The 23,775-nt window shown below is 36.6% G+C and overlaps 1 protein-coding gene across 1 annotated transcript; it reads right to left on the reverse strand.

Annotated features, from left to right (window-relative positions):
- Window positions 1-5,020: 5,020 nt before the first annotated feature.
- Window positions 5,021-23,775, reverse strand: PAPD5 (PAP associated domain containing 5). The gene is made up of 11 exons (XM_009997453.1): window positions 23,658-23,775; window positions 18,346-18,392; window positions 15,705-15,825; window positions 14,573-14,680; window positions 11,823-11,951; window positions 10,365-10,578; window positions 9,364-9,490; window positions 9,160-9,263; window positions 7,433-7,620; window positions 6,718-6,882; window positions 5,021-5,405 (listed from the first exon to the last, which is right to left on the reverse strand). Exons 1-11 carry the CDS (start codon window positions 23,745-23,747, stop codon window positions 5,226-5,228), a joined length of 1,473 nt encoding a protein of 490 aa, XP_009995755.1. The 5' UTR covers window positions 23,748-23,775; the 3' UTR covers window positions 5,021-5,225.

Below are 23,775 nucleotides of genomic sequence, written 5' to 3' on the forward strand. Positions count from 1 at the left end.
TTTACCAATTAATTTACAGCAAACTAAACATTAACATTGCTTTTTTTTTTTCATACATATCCAAGTTCACCGCTTGTTCTACTGCTATAGGAAGGAGCAAATGGGAACAGGCAATTTTTAAGCTAGTTACTGCTTGGAGAGACCTATTGAACTGTACAGTCAAGGTGTCTAACAAAGGCATCACACTTCTGTTAGATGCTTTTGGAGTCCACAAATCAATAAAATTATCATGGTGGGGAAATTGCTAAATATACTAAGAATTAAAACCAAAGCTGTTCAAAATTATCTAAATTGTAGAGTAATCTGAAATGCATAATTAAATTGATCAAGGACTACGAAGATAAAATGCACAACATCCACCTTTTGTCTATACTAATGCTACTTCCTTTCCAAGTAGATACTTGACACAACTTACAGATGAAATATGAATACATATCTGTCAGAACTGCTGGAACTCACGGAAATACAGTCAAGACGTATTTACATTCCGGTCATTGCACCTGGCAAACTTCTGGAAACATTACAAATCAGCTAGAAAATAAAGCTCTCCAATTCTGCACTTTCAAGACAATCAGTTTCAAGACATGATAATTTGATTCTTAGAAAATTATTTTGCATTGTTAAGCAAAAGAATCAAGTTCTAGGAGTCAGCAGAATAAACAAACTCTACTTTTTCCTCTTAAACAGTAGCTGGAATAATTAAATGTATTTTTTGTTACAGCTCCTATATGGGTAAATATACTCCCTTCTTGAGTAATTCCATACTTCAGCATCTCATATAGCTTTTACTCTTGAGGCAATAAAGTTGGAGTCACACATTCAATTTTTACTTCTATCACGATTTCCAACATCCATCACAATGTCGAATAGCTGGCTGCTTTTATTCACAACACATTTTCAAGATAAGATTATTTTCTAATCAGTTGCTCATGTTATATTTAGGATACACTCCTGATGAGTCCAGATCTAAAACAGAAAAGGTCTATTTTGAAAGTACATTTGAAAAGTTGCCACCAGCCATTGGACTACTAATTACTTTCTGAAGTTTAAGTTCTAGGAAAACAAGTTTATTATAAGCACTTGAAAACCCAAACTGTAAATTCTGAGGCAGCTGCAGAAAACATGGAAATCAGTAAACACAATCAAGTCATGTCTCACAAACAGGAAGATTTACTTACATTTCAGCTTCTTTTCTGCCACAAGGTAGGACTGACAATTAGAAATATAAATAATTAGCTTTTAACTATAAACACCATTTGAAGTGTTCTGGAAAAAAAAAAAAAAAAAAAAAAGTGAAAAAACTCCCTTGACTTATCAATCTAATGTCAACCAGGAAGATACAGAACCATTTCAGCTTCTTATTTACGTATTTCAGTTGGTCTCAGGAAAACTACCACCCACAGGACCACCACAGCTTTCAGAATGTGTACGTCTCCCTGCTCATTTGTGCAAGGAAGAAAAATAACCAAAGTTAAGAACATACTTTAGTAATACCAACCGTGCTTCAGGAACTACACTAAGCAGAGTTTGGAGCTGAAGGTAACTCAAGTGAACTTGTATTTCTACAATGCCAGTCTCAGTGTGGCAGCTTTGAACAGCTGTTCTGCAGCTGGAACACTACCCCTAGTGCCACTTCAGAAGGCAAAGAAAATGGATCCTTACATGAGTTTCACGCTTACAGTGCAGAGGAATGTTGCGGAAAAATAATATATTAATAAGCCTTGATATATTTATATTCTTCCACTTTTTTCTCAACCATACAGACTCTGCTTTAGCTCTCCTGGAAGGCAACATGGCAGACCAAGCCCCATTGAACAAAAAAAGCTTCCAAATTCCAGGCAGAGGTCCAGCACCCTGCTAGGGGAACACCCAGATACTACAAAAAAAATGTTTCAAAGCACCTTGAGTAGTTTGCTCTTTCCACAGTATTGTGAAGGGAAAAAAAACAGTTAAGTGTCAAGAATGGTGATAAACTGCAGTAGTTAGATTAAACATTTATTTTTCATATATTCACAAAATCTTCACAAAAGTATTGAAACTCAAAAAGGAATTAGACTCGAGTCAAATACAGAGATGAAATGTACAAGACAAATGAGCAGGCAAACTAAAAGGTCTTGAAAGTATTTTACTTCAGATTGAAAAACGAACAGTTCAACTGTTCTGTTTAAATAAAGATTTGCAAGATATACAGTATTTTATGAATACAATGCTGGTCATTTGAGGCAACGTAAAATGCCTCAATTTTTCCTTCATGCTTTTTTCTTTTTCTTTTTTTTTTTCTCTTTTTTTTTTTTTCTTTTTTTTTCTTTTAGAAAGATACTGTTTACCAAAAAGAAACTTGAGCAGTCCAGGAAAAGCTATTTTCCATTAAATTTATGAAAACCATAAATTGAGGCAAACCTAAGATTCCCAATGGAATCAAGATTATCTTCCCGCTACCACCACCTTAAAATTATCACATGCTTATTGGAACACTAATATCTGCACCCTAAGAGTACATTTGCTTTCAACGATGAGGGTGATTCTTTTAAAAACACTTCAGTGTGGTAAATGCAATACAGGTCTTTGCAAGTGTTAAATTTTGGAACAGTTTTGCTAATAGCAGCTAACAATACTGGATTAATATAATTTATAAATAATTGTTCCCTAAGAGGTGAACATAACTCTACACATTCACAATAACCTAAAACAAAATAAATATTGTGATTATGCATAATGTGGTACAACTTTTACTAGTTTCTATGAACAAAAGCTCAACACCTTGTTGATAAAATTATCTGATCAAATTAAAATATGAATCTAAAAATTAAAAAAAAAAATCAAAACATTGTCAAATTAACATCACGTAAGCTTAGTGTTTGAGTAAATCTTTTAACTGTCCACATTTTTGGAATATATATTTTCTGTTTTGAAGTAAAACACTTAAACACATCAAAAATGTTTATTAAGTGATGACATCAGTTCTGATCTCATTTTATCATTGTTTTACTTTCAAAATCATTGCACTCATTAGTGCCCATTGAAGGTCAGGTTGGTCTGTAGTATTCAGTAAATGTATATAAAAAATTTCTAAAAGCTAACAGTACTTTTTATAAAAGCATCATCTTCAGAACAGCTGCATTAAATACAGCCACTTACAGCCAAGTACAGACTTTCCTCTTTAAAGAAATAAGTGAAAGTAAATGCCACTTTCTACCACTGAAGTGTCCCAACTCCTGTTCCAAGCTTTGCCCGTGAGTGTCACTACACTTTTGATTCACATTCATGGCATCCAAGCTGCTGCAACCCAGACTTGTAATGCGACTGAACCAGACAAATGCAGAGCCTAAATTAAATGATAACAAGGTCAATGAAGAAGTGGTATGAGATATGAAAGGTTTGGGTCTTTAAGGCAATACAAAATATATTATTTTAAGTTGTTTTGGGTTTGCTTTTTTTTTAAATAATTAAGTGTAAATATAAAAATGTCTAAGAGGGGAGTGAGAAAAAAATACTTTAATTGTAAAATTTACTTAAAGCTTCAACAGTTATCTCCTACAGGAGTTAGCAAAAATATAAAAGACAATAAAACCCAGACCTGGAAGGGCAAGGGAAGGCACAAACGAAGAGGCATGGGATTAAAGCAGCCCAGGAATGCAAACGTCTGTAACAAACTGAGTTTTGTTGTTTTTTTTAAACCAAAAAAAGAAAAACAATCACCACCACCAACCAAACAAAAAACCCCAAGTGGCTTTATATTTCTTAAAAAAAAAACTAAAACAAAAAAAAAAAAACCACAAAAAAACGAGTCGGTGAGAGACCACTAAGGGGAGGAAAGAGAGGGATGCAACTATAAAACCCCATTGCCTGAAATGATGGCACTCTAGAAAACAAGGTGAAGGTTACTTCTTCGAGATGACAAGCTCAGGGTCTACACAAATACATGTACACTTTACACAAATGAAAAACTTCATTTGCCACCATAAACATTTCTTTCAGAGGAACAGCTTTGCAGATAAAATGTTCTATTAAATCTTTTAAATGGCAAGAAAAGAAATTCTGAGCAATGTAACTAGTTATGTCTCTTTATATGGATGTTAAGATGACAATTCAGATTATTTTCCAAACTAATCCTGAGAAAAATTTGTTTACAATTTAAACAGCAATGTTATGTAAAAAGTATTAACAAATCCACTATTACAAATGTCAGTTCTCCTATATGGTCTTCTATATATACACAATAAAATGGTAAGTATATGCAAAAATAATAAAAAAATCATGCACAAATTACTTTCACCTTTAAAGGCTGGGTTTCCCTCAAAATACAATTTTTTGCCTTTTTTTTTTCCTGTTTTTTTTGTGTTTTATTTATTACCACCCCCTAGACACACTGAGTACTACCTCTACAGGTCAGCATGAGCTGATGGGAAATACACTTATTTTACATTCAAGCTTTTATATCCTAAATGACCCTGTTGTAGCATATGACTTATCGAATGAGCAGCCTTTTTCCTCTGTTTTTTATAAAAAGTATTTTTAAAATTTTTTTTCTTTTTTTCTCTCTCCTTTTTTCCTTTTTTTTTTCCTTTTTTTTTTCCTTTTTTTTTTCCTTTTTTTTTTCCTTTTTTTTTTCCTTTTTTTTTTCCTTTTTTTTTTCCTTTTTTTTTTCCTTTTTTTTTTCCTTTTTTTTTTCCTTTTTTTTTTCCTTTTTTTTTTCCTTTTTTTTTTCCTTTTTTTTTTCCTTTTTTTTTTCCTTTTTTTTTTCCTTTTTTTTTTCCTTTTTTTTTTCCTTTTTTTTTTCCTTTTTTTTTTCCTTTTTTTTTTCCTTTTTTTTTTCCTTTTTTTTTTCCTTTTTTTTTTCCTTTTTTTTTTCCTTTTTTTTTTCCTTTTTTTTTTCCTTTTTTTTTTCCTTTTTTTTTTCCTTTTTTTTTTCCTTTTTTTTTTCCTTTTTTTTTTCCTTTTTTTTTTCCTTTTTTTTTTCCTTTTTTTTTTCCTTTTTTTTTTCCTTTTTTTTTTCCTTTTTTTTTTCCTTTTTTTTTTCCTTTTTTTTTTCCTTTTTTTTTTCCTTTTTTTTTGCAGTGATCAATCTTCGTGATCCGTTCCGTGGCGAGCTGGGAAAAAAAAAATGCAGCTGCTAATCAATGTCTGAACAGTCTGAAGCTCCGGAAGAGATCCAAGGAGTCACTATCAAACTATCCTGTAGCATGAGATCATTGCACACAGAAGAACAGTCATAAAACAGGCAACTATCTACAAAGGTCTGAAAGGGCTGCATCCCTCTTGTGTTTCCTCTTTTTGCCGTGGAAAAACGGATGGTGTGATTTGCTGCCCTGATGTTGTTTGTTTGTGACTGAGGTACCGTGGCTTGAGTTTGTTGGACCTTGGAAGCCTTTGTTAGAAGAGCGAAATAACCGTGCAGATCCATGCTGTAAAAGAAGGAGAATCTGGTTAATCAGTGCTAAAAGGGAAAAGAGCTGGGCAATTACACAACCCTGTTTCTGGATAGTGAGAACGTTAGCTAAGGAAATGTTACACTTGATAAAAAAACTGCTATGGCAAGAGAAGGCAGGCCAATGCTTAGACAGCAGCACTGCACCACCAATTTTGGTGGCTGCAAGCAAATATTTATCTCTAGACCCAAAACCACACAGAAAAAAAAGCAGAGCACTTTGATTTTGGAAAGGATAGAACTGCTCTATCATTCCCATTTCACAACGATCAAAAAAGTGTTTTACAGAAACACAAATTCATAATCCAAGATGAGAGATGGAGACTAATCAAATCTCATCTTCTGTGCAAAATTAGGACATTCTTTGAAGACAAGGACAAATTCTATACCACATCTTGTTACAGATGTAGAGTATCTCAGGTTCTGCATATCCACACTCCAGCACCACCATCAGCTCTGCATAACAACACAAACACACACTCATGGTATATCCAAGGCCTAGTTTGGAAACTGCCTGGCTAGACATATAACAACAGGCAAGTAGGAGGCAGCAAGTCTTCAGAATTACTTTCCAGGAATAATATTCCAGAAGATTCCAGACTGATTTTCAGACATTAAAGAAGTCCTAAATTCTGAAAAAGCATATAAATTTAAACTGCATATAACCAAGGTATATTGTACATAGAGGCACATAATATTTCCAGCCTAGTGAGTTGTCATAGAAGCATTTCTCAACATGAGAAATCCCCTAAATGCATGAACTCTGGTAGGTCTCATCAAAAAGATATTTGTCTTTAGGGGGAAATTAGAGGAAATTTCATGTATCAACAAGGAATCTTTATCTCTCCTAATGAAAGACAAGTATCAACACCTAACAGAGCAGCCAGCCATAGTTTTAAACATACATTTTTGATAACTGTTTTTCACTATGAGCAGACACATCTCATTAGTTGTGAAATTCTGCAGTAAATAGCAGACTGACATGCTTTTGGCAAAAAGGAAATGGGTGCAACACAACTGTGTATTTCTGCCAGATCTACATTTCCCAAAATAAAGTCAATCCAATCTAATCAGTTTTGAGGCTGGGAAAGCCACGGTTGCAAACCCATCTGTGTAAGCAAAACAGAGAACCAGGTGATTTTAGAGACAATCAGTGCCCAAAGCTTTTTAGTGGTGTAAAAAGGGTGGTGAAAAACAGTGTTTCCTTTCCATAACAAGCTACTCTTCCATGGAGGATGTGTAATATTAAAATAATCTACACAATGGCTGTTTCCAAATATTTCACAAACCTGAGATTTGTTCGTGTTGCTGGATGTATTGGCTGTTTGGCTATTTTGTGTTTTCCCACTTGACTGGGAGGATTCCAGTGACACTTCTTGTGACCCCACTCTGTTTGTGGTAGACTGACGACAACTCAATTGTTTAGAGGTTTTGCAAGGTGTTCCATCAGAATCCTTCAGGAAAATTAAAGTATTAGTGAGTTTTTCTTAAGAGTGAGTTTTTCTACAAGTCAGTTTTCCCTTAAAAATAAAGCTAGCAGTGGACAAAACTTGAAAGGTGTTTATTTATTAGATATGAAAATTCTTTCAATCCAGAATTCTTACTGAGTAAAATGTATTGATATGCAGTTCTGTTCTGAGGATTTGCCCTTTATTTTTAAATAAAATTCCCACATGGGTTGTTTAAGGCATTTTAAAAAACAAAAACTTATGGCTTAGGACTACCAATCTTTTTTTGAAATAGCTTTCCCAGAGAAAAGAAGGCTATGTAACTTTGCATCTGCTGTATTCACTTTCTATGTGTTGCGTGTTAAAAAGCACATTGCAACTTGCATGTGTAGAAATTGCATAAGAGGTAACATCTTATGCAAGTTAGGATTCTGGATGAAATAACTAAATAGGATTCACAACTTTCCAAATGTGTTATGCAGCAATAAAAATCAGGTTAAAAACTCAAATAAGCGGAAAAAAAACCCAAACAAACCAGAAAGCCTCCAGTACTTACTACATCACTAGAGCTGGACAGTGTAGACGACGATGATGATAAAGGACCTGATGAAGAATTTGAAGAATGTTTACTAAGTGTTTCTGAAGTTTTATTTCTTGGTTTTCCCAGTGCTTCATTCTCTTCAGCAAGATTATTGTTGCATTTGTCTAGCTGCTGAGTATCTACTATCAAGGTTACTCCATTACCTATCAAAACCAAAACAGACACATCACCACACATTACCTGCTAAAGGATGTTGTGCTTTTTTTTTAAATATGCATTCAGATACTCTGTTATACCCAGCAGGGCACATACAGACACCTGCACAGGCAGACACACGTGCAGGTGTCTGTGCTGCACACCGCAAGCCCACACCTGGCAGAGTGCGCTGCTTTCCTGACAAGATCCATTAACCTACACTATGAAAAACACCAAGCATTACCCACAGATCAAGTGGCAACTAGAAGACATGGAAGAAGGTAGTAAGAGAGCTCAGATATGCTTCTTAGTAAGACTGTTACATGACACACTTCAACAGCACTCAAATACCTAAGTATAAACTCTGTTCCTATAAGGCAAACACTCAGCAACTCTCACTTTTCCTCTGCTGGAGCTGCTAGAGCTGTAAGAACTCCAAGTGGGGTGAGGTGCTTTGTGCAATACCCTACATTGAAAATATGAGCTACAGAACTCTGTTATCTCACTAACTTCTACTTTAATAAAAAAAAAAAAAAAAAGGAATGGGAACTTAAATCTAAACTAGATCTGCAAGATGGTCACTGTAACTATCACCATTATCTTCCTGACATAGGGTGGTTGTTTTTTTTTTCATTAGTGTTTTATCTCACATAAGAAACCTATGAGTTATCTGTGTTTGATATAACATACAGGTGTTGCCTCATTAGTTGCACACAGAGTTTAATAAATCCATCCCCACAGGTAGCTAAGGATTACCCTGGAGCCTGTAGGAGGGACCCAGGGTAGGCTGCCAATAGCAGGGAGCACAGTAGTGCCACAAGGCACAACTAAACAAAATCCCAACCTAGCCTAAAGACCGGGTAGTTGTGTCATCTTCTCTGATTAACCCCTAAAAAGAGAAGACTTCTAGTAGCTAACATTCTAAAAATAATTTCAGAGTATTACAATTCATTTTAATTTGAAAACCCAGCCAGCAGATACACATACACCAAAAGAGGGTGGCAACTTGGCTAGTGAATTCAGAAGACAGGCAATAAATCAAATATTATTTTAAAGGACAATTTCAGCAAGTTCTCTGACTAGATTTTGTCGTTCCATTTATTAATAACAATAAAAATTATGGACATTTCAGGATTTTTCTGTTAAAATACTTATTCCAATTATCCGATCAATCCTGCATTAAATATTGCTTCTGTACACACACAATATGTGAAACCATAACACGAAAAATAAAAGAACAGAGGATAAGAATTTAAACTCGCCTTCCCAGTAATTGTCCACATTTGAAGGACAAAAGTGTGACAGTAACAACACAGGTAACTTAGATGGGAATGTGCTGAACAAATCCATGGCAGTAGAATAAAGATGTGGTGTGGCATTTTCACTTTGGTACAAACAGATTTTCTGAGTGAGAACACAAGAGAATTTCCACCACCACTCACACTAAGATGCATGCACTGCCTTATGTGGGGTAAACATAACAACATTTATATGATCAAAATATGCAGGAAGTTTCCCACTGCCAGCCATGTGAAGTCAAGACTTACCATTACATGAAGACTCCGTCCTACTTTGCATTCCCCACTGCTTTGATATCCAGTCTCTGTATGTGGCCACTTCTTGTGTTACTCTAATTATTCTACCTAATATACTGTAAACAAGGGAAAAACCAAAATCATCACCACAAGTAATTTTTAGACACACCAAAATATAAGCAATTAACATCTGAGATTTAGACTCATAAAATTTACCTTTCCGTTTCGTTGTTAGGATAATATTTAGCTATTGGGGAAACTGCATGGCTCAAAACAACATAGGCATAATCAAAAGCCTGCTTCACTTGCATGGCACCATATGAACTCCTCCCAACATCATTACCTTAAAATAAGAATATAATTAAATAAATAAATAAGATTGAAACTGTGGTTATCTCCTTTCAGACAGGAGACAGTAATATTTTATTTTTAATTGCCCGTAAATCCCAACTCACTGAAGTTACTTCTTGTAGAACAGGATTAGTGAAGCATCAACATTTGAAAGAGCTTAAAGACCCATAGATATTTACATGCACAGAAGTCCACATTGGCAATCCTCTGGGAAGAAGTGCAATACATGAAGAAAAAACCCAAAATCCTGTACTGCATACATTAAACATATAATAGTACTGTCCTGGATGACATTTTTCTAGGTCAGAAATATGTTATGAACATATGTTATGAACATATGAACAGATCTTGACTCACCATTTCAAAAGCCTCCCATTCAAGTCAACAATCAACCTTCTTGGGATACAGAACGAAACCACTACATGTGTGACTTTCCAGAATCCAACAGGAGAGTGCACATAAGAACATCCGTACGTTATGAAGTGCAAGCGTGACACAGGCAAGCACAGCTGGAAAGGGACCACACGTACACACACAGGTCCCTCTGGCCTGCGCTCAGGCCTGTGCTGCTACAGCTTTACTGCTGTCACCACAGAGCAGGGGAGGGCTGCTTAATGTGCCCTCTGGCACACCACCTCCTGGCTGCAGAACAGGCAAGCTCTCGTGTAACGGGAACTCATACTGGGAACACATCTTAATGCCAACCATTCTGAGGCTTCACACTGTGTTCACAGACATGAACGAGGCATTTCTGTTCAGTTTGAGATGGTCACTTTATGCTATTCTTTGATTCAACTCCCCTGGATTAAGCATTCCCCTCAATTTTTCTTTTAGTCAATACATTTAATCTTGGTGTATGAGGATACCTGGCTGTAACGGGTCTTCAATATACAGCATTGATGGTCTGTAGCCATCCAACATGCTTTTTTGCACTTCATCCTTGGCAACGTAAGAGCCACCATCCTTTATTCGGATACCAGTCTTCAGATAATTGAAGTGACGTCCATATAATTCAAAAAACTCTATTAAAAGAACACCATAGTTGGCATTGGGCATACAGGCATCTTCCCTGGGATGCAGCTATTAAGAAGAGAGAAAAAGAAGTAATTTTCTTAAGACCCCAAGTCCTTTTTAGTGCAATTTCTTTTTCACAGCATATATTTATATATATAAATAAATAATAATAAAGTATAATATATAAAGCTAATATGTCCACACATAGTATTTTTCCTTCATAAAGTAGTTTTGCATTTTTAAAACAAGATGCTATCAAAACTTTTATAAACAAATTACCTCTTAAAAATAAGACTGGTGAGTCTTAATATTTTTGTATTTGAACTTTCAGTTCAGTAAGTGAACTTCCAGCACTAGTGGCAGGGCTCTTGTAAAAAAGCAAAGATATTTGCACTTCACAAACCTGGGTTTGCAATACAAGTACAGGCTTTTAATGCACACAGCTATGTAAAAGATCCCTTCTACTGTTAAATATGCAGCCTGTCCGATTATGAACAAAACCAGTTCATAAATGGAACAGATACAAACCTGGTTCTCTTTTCCTGCAGGAACAAATGGGAATGCTATTTGTCAACGTAAGAAAAAATTGGGGTTGGGAGAGACTTTGGTTTCTTTCAAAAGATTCTGCCTGTTGCCTTCCTTTCTTCTGTGCTCAGCAGGCAGCTGCACTAGCGCTCAGCAAACACTGACCTCCAGGTTTGGAAGTGACTACAATCTAGCTAAGTACAGACATACACACAGTTACACAATAACATTTAGTACAAGCAAAAGGAGGAGGTTGGTAAAGGCAGAACTTGGCTACTTTGTATTTCTAAAACATTTTTCTCCTCCAGGGACAACAATACAGATTTTAGCTCCTGCATTTTGTTCTCTTACACTTAAGAGAAAGATGTAAAACAGATATTTTATGCCAGCCCAACAACCTGGGTGAACCAGCAAAACTCCCTTGTGTTCATTACAGCACACACAGCATGTATAAGCAGGAAAACAAGTGGTACAAAGGGCAGCTGCATCTCACCCCAACCTATGTAAGCTTGTTCCAAGTCAGTTACACAGTAGTCAAGTTCTTTTGCCATGAATGACACACCTACCTGGTATCCATACACCAGCAGATATGCCAAATATCTCTAATATCAAAAGTACCAGTATGGCAGAAAGAACAAAAGACAGGTGCCATGTGTCTATTTTTAAATTAAAAGAGTTTGCAAAACCATAACAGGATAGCTTAAATTATCAAATTTAAAGATTAAGTTTCTTCTTAACATAATGTCCTTTTGCACAATGGCATCAAAAGATTTCATTAAGCTTACCTGAAGGAAACTGACAGCCATTAAAAAAAGACTATAAGAACCGATTCCACCTGTAAATACTTCATTAAGGTCCCTCTGCAAAAGGAACTGTTTCAATACTAAAACTAGATATGGTAATACAGGATATTTCTGAAAGAAACAAAGAAAAGTGTTAGGAAGCTGTGATGCCTATATACAATTGATAAGAAAGCACATTGAAGCTATCTGTTATATTAAGCTTCAAAGCTAAGTGTAATTCTAATTTACTGCTTTTAGTAACAGGAGAAGGCAAGTACTCTGCCTGTGATCAAGGTATCTAACCTCTTCAACTCCAACGACAGATATTAACAATAGAAAAAAAAATACTGACTCATAAATTCAGAATTCTTTTGTTTGAATACATAAATACACTTGCTTTACTCATATAAATGAAAAGGAAAGGATGAACTATGAAGATGTCCATGTCTGTAACAAAACCTTCCTGCTACAACTGAGGGGTGCCGAAGTAGACTGAGACTTAACTTCTGTCCTTCAAGTTCTTCAGATGCTCAGAATTTAAAACAAGTCTTCTAAATTTGTACACCACAGTAACATTTTCAAAGGAGCCAAATGCTTACCTGTGGGTAACTGGTCCTTTAATAGTTTGTCCACATGGACTCCTTTACAGGTGTGCATACACTGCATGTGTGGAGGACATGGACCTTTGGGACAGCAGTGGAGGCTGGGGCTATGCCTGCACTCTGTACAAACCCTCACAAGGGGAGAGGGCACAAGAGGCTTAATAATACTCCTTTTTAACAACACAGCTAAAGTGTTCCATAGTGTCAGAGAAAAAAAGCAGATCATGGTATCTGAGGTTGCAAAATATTAGAGGAAAACAAGAATTTCTCCAAGATCTTCTCTTCATGAGTCTTACAGAGGGTACTGGGAGCCCCAATTAACCACAGATCCCCAGATCAGCTTTTTTAACTACTTAGAACTTGCAATCACAAGCTGAAGTTGAGTATACCAAAACTTAAAGACAGGACTTTACACAGGAAACTGCAAACACTTAATTAAGGCTTCAGCTGCCTCAGACTTCCTAAATAAATTGGATAAGGAGAAATAGGCATTTCCAAGTGTAACACTGAAAATGACACCTCGGTTAGGTATTCAAAGTTATGTGGGACAAAATAGGACCCAAGAGAATGCTGTGCAAGTGTTTTAGAGAGATCCTTGAGAATACTAATGACATCTCTTGGCAAGTACACATGAAGTTTTCTCCAGGTCCAGTAGCCTCTGAGGCAGTGTAGCCAGTACCTGCTTTGTGTCAGGGCCAACTGTCACCTCTCCCCTGCCACACTAGGCTTAGCTGCCCATGCTCAAGGCCAGCTCCAGTGTGGCACAGCTGTGTGGCCTTGGTTTGGGCTGCTGGGAAAACCATGTAGGAAAGCACCATGTGGGAAGCCTTGTTGGGTATCCCCCCTTTTGCTCAAGCTGCTTTTCATCCCAGCTGTTCCCCTTGGCATCTGCCTGAGCTGTGCTGCTGCGTGCTGACTTGGCAGCCTAAGCCTCCTTGCTGGGGACTTGTCTGCCAGTCACTGGCCAAACTGTGACCTCACCCTGGCTGCTGTCACCAAATTGGCTCTGCTCTTGAACTGGGGTACCTCAAAGCTGCACCCCAGGGAACAAGGCCCTGCTCTGTGCCTGCCCAGCTGCCACACATAGCCCCTGTCCCCTCCCTGGGGACACAGGGAGACACACCAGTGAGACAACACAGACATGTGCTCATATTACCCTACTGAAACTGAACTAAGTACAGAGATTTTTCTACTGTGCCCTTCTACAGGTTAAATAAATTGACACTGTAGAGGCAAACGGAGCTACTTTCATACTTGCTACTAAACATACAAAAAGGATCTGAAGATTAACAAGTGTAAGGCTGTAGATTCAACTCACCAGCAACTAAAAATCCCTCCAAACTTAGAAGACTTCTTGCAATTTAATGACGTGATTAAAGCAGATGTACATGATTTCTAACCTTTATGATTGAAAGTGTTTGCTTTACTCAGTTTTACAGTTTTCTGAAGGAGTTTTACTTGTCTAGCTATTGAAATACTTTGATTCTCCGGCTGTCCATTCAGTTAAAGAACCAAAGCAGTCAGTAGTAGAACAGTAATACCTAAGCACTTAACTGAAACTCAACTGCACTCGGTGTCTCTCTACAGAAAAGGAAAACCCAAAAAAAAGACATTTACTATGAGGGTCCAATGAACTCAACAGCAAAAAGGGAAGGAAATGGGTATAATGATACTTGAAATACAAAAGTTCATTAATCCTAACAAAATGATCCTACATATTAAACAAAGATAACTGTTATGTATCTACAAAACAGGTATTACTGGAAGCCTGAACAATAACTTAATAAATTTAACTTTTTCTACCTAATTAGCCAAAGTAACAACCAAGAACAAGTTTATTCCTACTTTCTCCAGGAATGTGTGGTTATTACTAATTTAGGTTCAAGAACCACAGTTAGAAGATCAGAACATTTAAGATAGGCATTAGTGCATTTTCATTAGTCATTGTATCAACTTTTCGATAGTTTCTTTGTACATTCTGCTATATTCATGCCTTTTAGGGCAATAGAGCTAAAACCCAAGAATGTCACACCATAGTATCAGAGAGCAAAAAAAAAAGAGAATGAAAGCACATATCTAGTAAAAAAGTAAAACAAAAAATAAAATTAATCAAATATTCAGCTCTGTAGATCTATTATAGTGTTGCCTAACCTTGATAAAATCTTTGATAAGCTGGGCTGCTTTAACCCCGTTCTGTACATTAAAGCTTATATCAACTTTTACTTCAGTGAAGGAATCTGTCAGTTTGATAATGGGTACCTGCAAAAGAAAGACAAGTTAAGACAATGCAGATTTCCAAAACACAATTGGTTTCATTCATACTTATAACCACCAGTAAAACTGAAATGTTACATGAATTTGTAGAGACGAGGTAGACAAAGAAAACAGGACTCTGTCCATTTACCAAGTCACACTCCTTGCCAATTTGTTTAAATAAACTTTACTTTTCTAACCCATAAATGCTATTTTCAAATCACTATCCTGTTTAACAGAAGTTAAGACTTCGAGGTGATTACATTGTCGTTAATCAGTTCCTGCTGCAGAAGCACAGTTCTAGTGGGAAAAACAAACACCAGAGGGAGACAAATGCTTAAGAAATAAAGATACAGGGTAATAGATATTCTTAAGAAATGACAGGCTTGTGTCATTGTGGGTCATTGACTCCTCAGCAAAATTATCTTCAAACAAGAAGCACAAGATACTGAGAGCACTCTGACACCTCCTGAGTGGTTTCCAAATCGCCTCTCTCTACTAATACAGCCATCAGTTAAGATACCTGTTTAAACCCCAACACTCTTGCATACTCAGAATTAGCAAAAGCTAGGAAGTTATTATGGAATTGTAATCTGCACAAGACATATTACTATGTATTTATACAAGGCTGCATTTACAGCTTCTATGTGAAAATGTCTGTATCTGTTTACTTGGCATAGGAAAGAAAAAAATAATTTCCTTACGCATGTATAAACTCAAGTCCAGAAATCCACAAGTCTAATCAAATAAGTTCACACCAATGACCAGTAAAACCTCATTTAAAAGCAAATGTATGTTGTGTAGTAAGGAAAATATGATAATTTTACCCGACAGAAAAAATGTTTATCTTAGAGCATTACCAATTATTCTGTCAGTAATAAAACCTATACTAAATAAAAAGGTTATATTGATCCTATTTCAAATTTATATATAAAAGTCTGCTTATGAAAATTAATCCTTTTAACCAAGATCTTCCTTTGACCAGAAATTCAGCTTAGAACAAGGAAATACCCACTTCCCACAAACTTACAGTTGCTTTATCTAAAACCTTTACTGAGTTTTCATCTGCTACATTGTGCTTTCTAAGCGCTTCTTCCAGGGTCCAGAGAGGTAATGTCTCCCATTTTCCAAACACAACTAAATCAATATCACTGAAATGGAAAGAAAACACCAATTTATTCAAACTGAAAGACAAACACTCAAAAGATAAACAACAAACATCCACACAGAACTAGAATAAAGCTGGCAGAATATAGGCTTAAACAAACACTTTATTCTTAATCTTCTGAGGAGAGGGGTGAACTCTTACACTTGGGTAACTCTTACACTTCAGGTTACCAAGAGAAGGGGACAGTTACATATACAAATCAATTAGGTTTCAAAGCCCGAGATTAATCTCCTCAGGCCACACTGTCAGCACAGGGATCAGCTTCTCCAGAGTGATTCAGAGCAAGAAATGAACTTATTGTGAATCACCACCTTTGGGCTGTATTATCAGTAAGACTGATACAACAGCTTGTCACCGAAAGAGAAAGTCCTGTTCCCCATCCTCTACTCCCACATGCCCTTTCTCCTCCTGTGCCCCAGGACTGGTGTTTGTCTAATCCACAACAAATCAATTCAACACATTAATGGGCCTGGCAGAAACCAACTCCTATCAACACTGCCCTTTAAAAAAACACAACAAACAAACACCAAAACATCCTGGGGTAATTTCCTGTTTCTTGGCAGCTCAAAGTTGTTTTTCTGGGTGATCAGAGCACCAGTGGGCACATGGTAAGCAGCTGGCCTGTAGTGCCAAGAACAGTGAGCAAGGAATGAGAAAAGAAAATGCGGCAACTTCGACTTCAGGAAGCAACATGCTGTTTAAAAAGATCAAACTCTAATTAACTTCACCCATTAACTCAGCTCCTTGATGAAGTGTCTCTATCCCACTACACTTCCCCACTATTCACATACATGTTTCAATTGACTACACAGGAAACTGACACCCTAATTCAATGCCTAAACTCAAATTCAAAAGGTGCCCAGTGCCCAAACTGAAGCCAGTGATGGCTACTTTGAGAGCTCAAGCTCTGTCCTCCCCAACTTCTTTGATTTCCCCTGCTTGGTTGGGAACATGAAGGAGGCAAGCAGATAACCCTGCAGTTATAATAGAACGCTACTTCAGTAACATGGAAAACTGTGTAACAGAAAACACCAGAAAATTTAGGAATGCTCCTCATGCCTCTGTAGGTTCTACAGGTCTGCTGATTCACAAACAACACTGCTTTAACCATCTGCATTAGAAGAAATATCTCATCCAACGAGCTGTGTCGGCAGCAGGCAGGTCCGGCAGCACTTCATTTGCACAGTGTTCTGCTAACAAGGACAGGCAGCTCCTGAGCAGTTTCAGAAAACTATGTTCAAAGCCTGCTTGGAGAGTAGGAAATGCCATTGGATGCTTCTAAACTAAATTATTGTTAGACCCACTAATGATACTGACAGTTAACAACAGGAGATAAGTTTCTGATGCACACAAAGAGAGAAAAAGCAGCTCTGCCGTCACCTTGAAGATCAATATTGCCTGCAAAATAACACAGAGACCCAGCAGCTAAACAATCACGCGCCCAAACCTTCAATATCTGCTTAAGTAAAATTCTGACACAGAATAACAAAATCAAAAACACACTGTAGGCCTTTCTGAAGCCCAGAACCTGAAAAGTAAATGCACTATACATATGGGTGGGGAAAACATAGAGCAAAGGGAAGCTTTGCTAGAAGGCAAGAGGGAATCAATTACCAACACGTTGGTTACTTTGAAAGTTTGGCCAAAAAAACAAGACCATATGTGAGAATAATGTGTATCTGCACACCTTAATTCTGACTTTCCAACAGAAACCAAGCAATTCAGCTTCCCCACAACTCCTTAGACTAAAAGCACATACTGAAGTATCTGAAAGATACTTTCTTTTTCAAGAAGAAACAGAACTACAATTTGGGTACTCATTACTTGCAGTCAGTACTAGACATTAATTCCTCAACTTCCTCAAGTATGGAACTCAATTCAAGTGTTTAAATGTGTTTATCCCCAGCAGTCATTTAAGCCTTTCATTCTATTTTTATTTAAATGTCAAAAATACTTACAATTTCTATACAGAAGATACTAGTGTCCCTGGCTAATTACTTCTCTTTATGAAAACTAGTAATAAAATTTGAAAAGTAGAGGTTGACTATCGTACAGATTTCACAAAAGGAAATCTGAAAGAAAAACAGAGATCTGTATGTATTGTTTATTCATCAGTGCTAATGCTGGCATTAACATGATAATGTTAAATGTTTCAATTTAATTGTCTGTAGAGATAAAATCTAGCATTTTTTTTTAAGGCCAACCTCTTACTCTGGTTCAGTCATTTAATGCAGCCAAAACACAAGATGTCTTTTTTGACAACATGGTCATTCAGATCTTTTACTGATACATGCAAAATCTGATACATGCAAAATCTACACAGACACAGGTATTACAGTTAACAGTCTTAATTACTACATTTCTGTACACTTTGCAGAGTACTAATAGCTTAACATTTTCTTACTATAACAAGTAAACACACAATGAACACAGATCTTGGGAGATCAGACACATCACTACAGGAATTCCTCCTGAACAGAATATACACTGAAAAATTACTAACCTTGTAGGTAAATATAAACCAGTTTTAAAACTTCCAAATATCTGCACCTGAAACACAAGAACAGGATATATGAAAACAAATATTCAGGCTTCAGAAGATAAACCAGTTCTAAGTTGCTTGTAAAGGGTGGTTATTGCTACCCTCCATTGGTAGATTTTGGTATTGCTAACAGGCATATTCTGAACACAAGTACTCTTGACTGTTATTACATTTTCAATGTAGTACAAACAGCTGAACGTCACTGTTATTACCCACAAACACGAATAACTTGGCTTTTTTTTATTACAAACCTTCTCTGTAATGTAAAAATGTTCACTGTGACCAAATTTGGCAGAATCCATAAACCAAACCATTTTTAAACACTTACAAAATGACAGGACATAACAAATTCTGCATCAGTTCAATTTCTTTTTTGCTTTCATAAGTCAAAGTACACCTTTCAGCTTTTAAACACATCTTCTAAGTTTAATATATTTCTTTGGCTTTGCCTACTGAAAAAAAAAAAAATTCACTCTTTTTTTTTTTCCTCTGAACTAGAGAGCAAGCAGCATCACTTTGTCTACTTCTACTTAAAAAACAAAGTTTCAGAAAGTTTCACATCCCACAGATTTAGTTGATTGTGCTGGACTTTTCCTAGTCCTGGAGGTTTAAATGATCAGGTTTCCATTGTAAGATGCCCAAAACCACCTTCTCATTAACTTAACCAAGCCTCCCAGGGAGGTCAGACTCATGCTGTAAGTCTCAAGGCGGAACTAGTGAAACTTCAAAGTAAAAAATACGTAAACATTTGGATCCATTTTCAACTAGACAGTCTTCTGTTGTGTCTCCTGGAGCCACCTCACAGATTTGTGTATTATGCTGTAATAAGTCTCATATACTGGCTTGATGGTCACCTATTTGTATGCCAAGTGCCCCACTTTTTATGTTTTTCTCCTTCAAGATAAGTAAAAGGGGAAGACAGGAAAAGATTATGTTTTGGCAAGTTCAGTGTCTTGATACTTTAGTAGACTAAGGGAGCAGTATGAGTGGTTCCTCTCAATTATTTTTTATCACTTCTCTTCTTACCCCCTCAGCCCCAACAAAAAGCACATATTACAGGCAAATTTACTGTTAAAAGTTCATAGCTTCTCAAACTAGAAAAGAGATACCACAGAGCTAACATCAATATTGCACTAGACCTTGACAAAAGCATAAAGGCATCACAAAGCTAAGAATGTAATAATTATTACTATTTTTAATCCAGGATAATAATAAAGACATCCTTTGTCTGGGTTGAGTCAAACCAGATTTATTTGGCCACCCAAAATGTCTGAGAAGTGCTTTTGGTTCAGAAAAAACTAAATATGCTTTCATATTATCTAATTAACCAGTGTATTCAACTCAAGAGCAAAAAGAGCCTTTATTGAATCAACAACTCTGAAAGTATTCATAAACTTACTGATACAACATATATGACCTTCACTGAAAGGAACGAGACAACATCTGCTGTTGTACAATGATTTTGAGTATGAGAAACACTGCATTATTGTAAAAGAAACCCACACCCAGACTTCAATCCTCCCTCATCAAATCTGGAGAGATGCAAAAGTGGGGAAATATGAACAGAAATTTTAAAGGATCTTGATTTGTTACCAAATCAGAATTAAACTGTTGAATCTCTCTAGCCATGTACATATTTAAAGCATCCCAAACAGGGATGCTGTTATGATCTGAAGGACACGAGCACTAGTTTTTGTGGTGTGCTAACACTGCCGATTATGGTTTTACTCTATGTGGAATGAGATAGGTATTTACATACCTAAGATAACTTTTGACTTAACAAGTATCCAGTGAACTACTCCTGTGTGTTGTTGTTACTACTCAGCCTACATTTCTGCTAACTTGTTCATATTCAATTCTAAAAAATCCCTCCATCAAAACAAAAAATATACTGGTAGTCAATTTCTAAGAAAAAATAGAATTAAGTAGAATTTTCTGAAGTTCATCAACTAAATAGAGTTTATTTTTCTATTTCCATTCCAAATCATAATGTTTTCATACTTTAAGTGTGTGAAGTATGCACTGTTACCTCTTTTCAGGTCTACAAAGCCATTAGCACTCAGATACAAAGCTGAGAACATTATGACAAATGTATCCTAAATTCCACTGTATAAGTACTTACTTGTTCCGTATCAAAACTGGTCAACTGGTCAAAAAACTTTGTCTTAAAATGCTTTCATTTAACATTTTGGGTTGTTCAATTTCAGTGCAATTAAAGCCTTTCTTATGGTCAGAGCCTTGCTGATGCCAAGAACAGTTCTCACTTACTAGGAATGTTTCCTTCTAAGCACATTCCCTTGAGTAAGAGCAAATGACACAATTGCTAACTTCTATAAATAAAGTAACAGTTTAGGATACCTAGTTTTACTCCCCCTCCATCTGCTTTTTCAGCCTTTTCCTAAGTCGAATGGAGAAAAAAAAAGTATGTGCACAGACACATTCCACACACTTTATACATTTAGATCCATGAAGCTTGATTTTCCTTTTCTTGGCATCTTATTTTTATAGAGTACGCCTTACCTCCGTGTTATGTGAGAAACTACAAACTAAATGTGTATGTTCAACTTACAAGTTTATTTTAGCTGGATTCACTACATCTATGACTCAAAAACAACAGCTTAAACATTAACTTATCACTTTACACTACAGCTAAATCTGAGGACATTGGACCAGATAACACTCCACCTTCCCAGGGCATGTACTCAAAACTTGAAACTTACAAGTAGCTAAACCAACACTGATTTCCAAAAGGTTAGTGATTAACTCAAACTACTGAAAAATTACAAAAAAACTGTCAAAGTCGAACACAGATGAGCTCAGCAGTTCAGTTCCCAGGCAGATCTGTCTAGCAAGTTTGAGAAAAATAACACTACAGTAATTTCCAGTTTATAACCTGGTGTGCTGCTGTCAGCATTCAGTTCCCTCCTAGCCTCCAGAAAACAGAAGGGTATACAAGAGGAGAATTCTTCCTTGATGTAACAGCAATAGACAAAATGCAGAGTTTGTCTCTGAAGAACAGCCACTGATTTGCAAAAAAGGAACTGGCATGCTCTTGCTCTCCAATAATTGCAAGAACAGCAAAGAAAGACGGACATGGCAGTTTTAACTGGCACTAGTTGAAGAGTGAACTTCAGTTCATGGTGTGGGCTGCTTCTCAGTCAACATTACAGCTAAGCTCAGTGGTCATGTGTCACTGTGTGGAAAGGCTTGTAATTTGCTTCCTCTTCTTTAAAAGATTAAGGCTACAAAACCCAGTTTCAGTAGCTTAAAGAAAGAGTATTTTCTGAAGCTCCTGAAGTGATATATATATAATTTTTAATATTAAAGACCTAGGTTTTATAGATTGAATCTGTCCTACAAACAGCACCAAGTTCTGGTGCCACAATCATAGTATTAGTGGTAACAATGAAAGATCCCCTGGTAATAATCCCATTCACCCCATCACACTAGTTATGTCTGCAACCCACAAACTTGTCTAGGAAATAACGGCATCTTCTCTAGGCAATGAGTTACTCTGGTGAAATCAGAAGCAAACACTTATTCTGGTGAAATCCCCAACTACAAGCCTTGGGCAGGGTGTACCATGGCAAGAACTGTTTCCTACCTGCACTGGTCCCCATACTATCATCTGTCAGACTGGAATTCCCCACTCCTGCTCTTGATTAGGAATTACACCACTGTTTCACAGAGTTAGAGAGCAGCTACACAACACCTGTGAGATGTGCTGAAATCTCTTGCACTGTTCCCTTGTAAAGGTTATTGGCTGTGCTCAAACTGAAAACGACCAGCCACATGTGGCAGAGGCTCTATCAACTCCCTCTAACTGTGCAAAGGCAGTTGAAACTGAGTGGAGCGTGGTCCTTCCACACTATACGTTACTAATAATGTTGTTCATAACAATGTGGATCCTCTTGAAAATGTATGTTCTACACACAAAATCACACACCACATACACAAAGCTTATACAGAATTCATATTCTGTCATATTCTGTCAGTTTCCAAAAACTAGTTCCAAAAAACCGGCTAAGATCTGAAATGAACAGTGGGTTTAAGTCACTAACGTCAAAACACTGTATCTAACAGTGCCAAGATCAAAGAGCATTTCTTATACTGTAGATTCTGCTGTTCTGGTTTGCCATTCCAGCTAACAAGTCCTTATTTGCAGATACTGCTATCTACAGATAGATGACTATGGCTACAAATTTGCATCTAGAAATTAACACCATCTTAGTTATTTGTATAATTAAGCTAGATGCAATTATGCTAAAAGTCTGACCATGTCCCCATAAAACTACCTCGAGTTGTAAAAGCAACTTCTCTACTTTTCTTTAATTCAACCTTTATTAATAAGACCACAGTTCTGCACAAGAGAAACTCGTTTCAACTGACTAAAGTACTAGCAAAAATCTGTCTTTGGTGGAAAGAGGCACTAGAGGCATTATATATCTAATAGAATCATAGAATCCTAGGGGTTGGAAGGGACCTCGAAAGATCATCTAGTCCAACCCCCCCTGCCACAGCAGGGTCACCTAGAGTACATCACACAGGAACGCATCCAGGTGGGTTTTGAATGTCTCCAGTGAAGGAGACCCCACAACCTCCCTGGGCAGCCTGTTCCAGTGCTCTGTCACTCTCACAGTAAAAAAATTTTTTCAGATATTCACCTGGAACCTCCTATGCTCCAATTTGCACCCAAATAGACACATATAGAGAGATCTACAGACTTGTTTCTTTCTGCACAAAAGCCTGGGTCCGTTACATTTGTAAGATATTTCAGTTTATTTTAATAGCACTTCAAAAATACCACAGGCTACATAACGTGGCATTGGTGGCATTGCGCCTCAATAGACTTCCACAAGATAGAAGGTCTTGGACTAGAAGCTCTGCTATAGATTTTTTTCAGACAAGCCATGAGTTTCAGAAGATTTTTTTTTTAACATCACATTTTACAAGCACACATGCATGCCTGATACTTTCTCATTAATCTTAGTAAATAAATATTAATGAGATTAAGTGTTGCCACTCCTCATGCCCTTCCTTTGACTATACTAGGTCTAGCTTGGTTTTGATCCTATGTGCCATAGAAACCATTAAACAGTATTATTCCAGAAATAAAAGATTATTCTCTCATTTGACCAGAAATCCTTTTCGCTTTTTAAAATAAAATAAATAAATAAAACAAACCAGCATTTTCAATATTCAATACATTACAAAGTAAAGAGGCACAAAATGTTGCTTTTATATATTAACAAACAGAAGAGTGTCCTACTCACATCTGCATTAGGCCAGAGCTCTTTGATAACATTTTCTATCCTGTTCACCACTTCCATCCGCATTCTCTCTTCTTCAGGTCTGGGAGACATATACTTATAAAAGTCAATGATTTCTTCA

The sequence above is a fragment of the Chaetura pelagica genome, unplaced genomic scaffold (genome assembly GCF_000747805.2).
Source record: "Chaetura pelagica isolate M959 unplaced genomic scaffold, ChaPel_1.0 scaffold425, whole genome shotgun sequence".
Classification (NCBI taxonomy): domain Eukaryota; kingdom Metazoa; phylum Chordata; class Aves; order Apodiformes; family Apodidae; genus Chaetura; species Chaetura pelagica.